This window comes from Impatiens glandulifera, chromosome 6, assembly GCF_907164915.1.
Source record: "Impatiens glandulifera chromosome 6, dImpGla2.1, whole genome shotgun sequence".
NCBI classification, from domain to species: Eukaryota; Viridiplantae; Streptophyta; class Magnoliopsida; order Ericales; family Balsaminaceae; genus Impatiens; species Impatiens glandulifera.
In genome coordinates, this window is record NC_061867.1 from 11,142,734 (window position 1) to 11,145,948 (window position 3,215).

General features: G+C 34.4%; 1 protein-coding gene across 1 annotated transcript; it reads left to right on the forward strand.

Moving 5' to 3' along the window:
• The first annotated feature begins 532 nt into the window (after nt 1-532).
• Nucleotides 533-2,070, forward strand: LOC124943144 (protein DETOXIFICATION 51-like). The gene has a single exon (XM_047483698.1). The coding sequence runs from the start codon at nt 533-535 to the stop codon at nt 2,057-2,059; it is 1,527 nt and encodes a 508-aa protein (XP_047339654.1). The 3' UTR covers nt 2,060-2,070.
• The last annotated feature ends 1,145 nt before the right edge of the window (nt 2,071-3,215 follow it).

Here is a 3,215-nt window from a genome sequence, read left to right on the forward strand (position 1 = left end):
ATAAATTAATAGGGGATATTATTGTAATTAAATTCTAGCATTAATATCTAATTAAGACCTTAGTTTCATATGTTCCCTCTTACTTTATTTTTTATTTTACAAATAAAAGAACTTTTTCAAAAACAACTAATATTTATATAAAAGGTGATTTAGTTGAAATATTTTACCATATTATCACTAAAAAAAAATGCCATATTTTGAAACACTTAAATTGGAATAAAGCTTAATTTGAAAAATGTTATGCTAAATTTCCCCCTTTTTCAAATCAACCTAACTGTGAGTTTGAAATAGGGCATTATAATATATATATATATATATATATATATATATATATATATATATATAATTTGAGTAACTTGAGTAAGAATAAAATATTAATATTATTATTGAGTTTTTATATTTAATATTAAAAAAAAAGAAACCATTCATATCTCTTCTCTGTATTAATACAGTGAAATGAAAACACCAAACTCCAAACTTAAATTAAACAAGAGTGCTCTTCACGAGAGTATCTCAAAACCACCCAAAAAAAATGTGTAATTCCGTCGCCGTAATTCCTTCCTCCGACCAAAAACATCCTCCGCCGTCACAAATCCACCACCAAAAACCCGATCTCGAAAAACATTCCGGCGAAGAAACCGTCACCTCCGTTGCCGAAATAACCTGCGAAGCCACCCATCTCTTCAACCTTGCTTTCCCAATAGCTCTTACAGCTCTAATTGTCTACTTTCGTTCTATAATCTCAATGATTTTCCTCGGCCAGCTCGGAAATTCCGAGTTGGCCGCGGGTTCATTGGCGATCGCTTTTGCCAATATAACCGGTTACTCTGTTCTCTCCGGCTTAGCTTTAGGTATGGAACCACTTTGTTCACAAGCATTCGGTGCTCGCCGACCAAAACTTTTATCTTTAACCCTTCATCGGTCTATCATCTTTTTACTTATCTCCGGCGTACCTATTTCCTTTCTATGGCTTAACCTATCTCAAATTTTAACTTACCTTCGTCAAGACATGACCATAATCAGTTTATCACAAACCTATCTTGTTTTTACCTTACCAGATTTATTCACAAATTCACTAATCCATCCAATCCGAATTTACCTTCGTGCACAAGGAATAACCCATCCATTAACTCTAGCATCAGTCGCCGGAGCAATAATCCATTACCCATTAAACTACGTTTTCGTCACCCGTTTCCGGTGGGGGGTCGCCGGAGTAGCTGTCGCTTCATCAACATCAAACGTAACCATGTTGATTGTTCTAATTTCATACATTTGGATATCGGGTATACATCTCCCAACATGGAGTCCCCCGACCCGTGAATGTTTAACCGGGTGGAAACCCTTGATTCGTTTAGCCGCTCCGAGTTGTATTTCGGTTTGTCTCGAGTGGTGGTGGTACGAGATCATGATCATTCTCTGCGGTATTTTTGTCGACCCGAAAGCCAGCGTGGCATCTATGGGGATTTTGATACAAACGACGTCGTTTCTTTACATATTCCCATCTTCACTCGGGTTCGCGGTATCGACACGGGTCGGGAATGAACTTGGTGCGAACCGGCCGGGGAAAGCTAGGGGGTCGGCTAGGATTTCAATATGTTTGGCTTTGGCGATGGGTGCGTTTGCGATGGCGTTTGCGGTTGGGATGAGGAATATATGGGCTAAGATGTTTACTAATGATTTGGAGATTTTGCGTTTGACGTCGGCTGCGTTACCGATTATTGGGGTTTGTGAGTTGGGTAATTGTCCACAGACGGTTGGGTGCGGTGTGGTTCGAGGGATGGCTCGACCGACGACCGCGGCTAGAGTGAATTTGGGTGCGTTTTATTTGGTGGGTATGCCGGTTGCGATTTGGATTGGGTTTGGGCTTAAAGTAGGGTTTTGTGGGCTATGGATTGGGCTTTTAGCAGCCCAGATTTGTTGTGCTGTTTTGATGTTGTGTGTGGTTGGGTATACTGATTGGGATGTTGAAGCTGAGAGAGCACAGAAATTGACGTTTATGATTGGTCCACATGATCTCATCAATCAAAAGGAACCGTTGATTGATTCGGTTTCATCATGATTCATGATCATGACTCTCACAGGAACCCACCACCACCAGTCAGTCAGTCAGTCATCCTATTGTTATTGTGATCTTATTTTTTTTTGTGGTTGATTAATATGAATTGTAAATTACTTTCTCGTTTCACGTTTTCGTTTAGTTAAAGTGATAAAAGTGATTTCTAAGAGATAACGAGATACAAAATCGATGGACAATAGAAATTTCTTGATGAAAGAAAAAAGGAGGTGATATGGATAGGGAGGAAATCTGAATGGGGTGGTGGGGATGAGATAGAGAAAGAAAACAAATAACCAACCAACAACCACAGAGAAAGAACAGTGCCATGGGAATATGAAACAAAACAAGGGCTTGTCTGCTTTTTATGTGGCATTTCATTTCATGCATGCACAAATCAGAATCCTTCACTTTCTCCATCCACACACTTCTATTTATCATTTTTTTTTATCTTCTCAATTTTAACTTTAAATTTACCAATTCTTAAGACATAATCATTTTTAAATAATATTAAAAGTTATTAATGAATATAACTAGTGATCATTTTAATATCATAGTTTATAACTGTTAGGAGAAGGGTTTTTGAAAGAAATTGGATTATTTAAAAAATAATGATGGTTGGTAATTTTAAGGAGGCTGAAATATTTTTAGGGAAATATATTTTAATATTTTAATTAATGAATTAAGTGATATAATGGAAAATAGAGAAATCGAAAAATATCTTTTGAATTTGGATTACTCATATAACCCAAATCAAATACACCCTTATTTTGTTTTGATCTGATTAAAATATTTGTATTTAAATGGATTATGAGATGAGTTTTTATCTTTTTGTTTTAATCTTATTATAATATAAGAAATTTGCATAATTTTAAAATTATATCCACTCTAACTTAAACAATTTTTAACGAAAATGAATTTTTGGTATCATAACAGCGATTCTCGTCACACTTAGTTTTACTTTCTTAAAAATAATAAAAAATAATTTTTTTATTTTATTTAATAGAATGTTTAAATATTAGTTCAAATTTACCTTTTTTTTTAATTATTTTAAATTAAAAGTATTTTTTAAATAAATAATCATATATATATATATAAAAATAAATAAAAAATTATATTACAAAGTTACCGAAAACAGTTAAATCATTTAAAGACAAGTAAC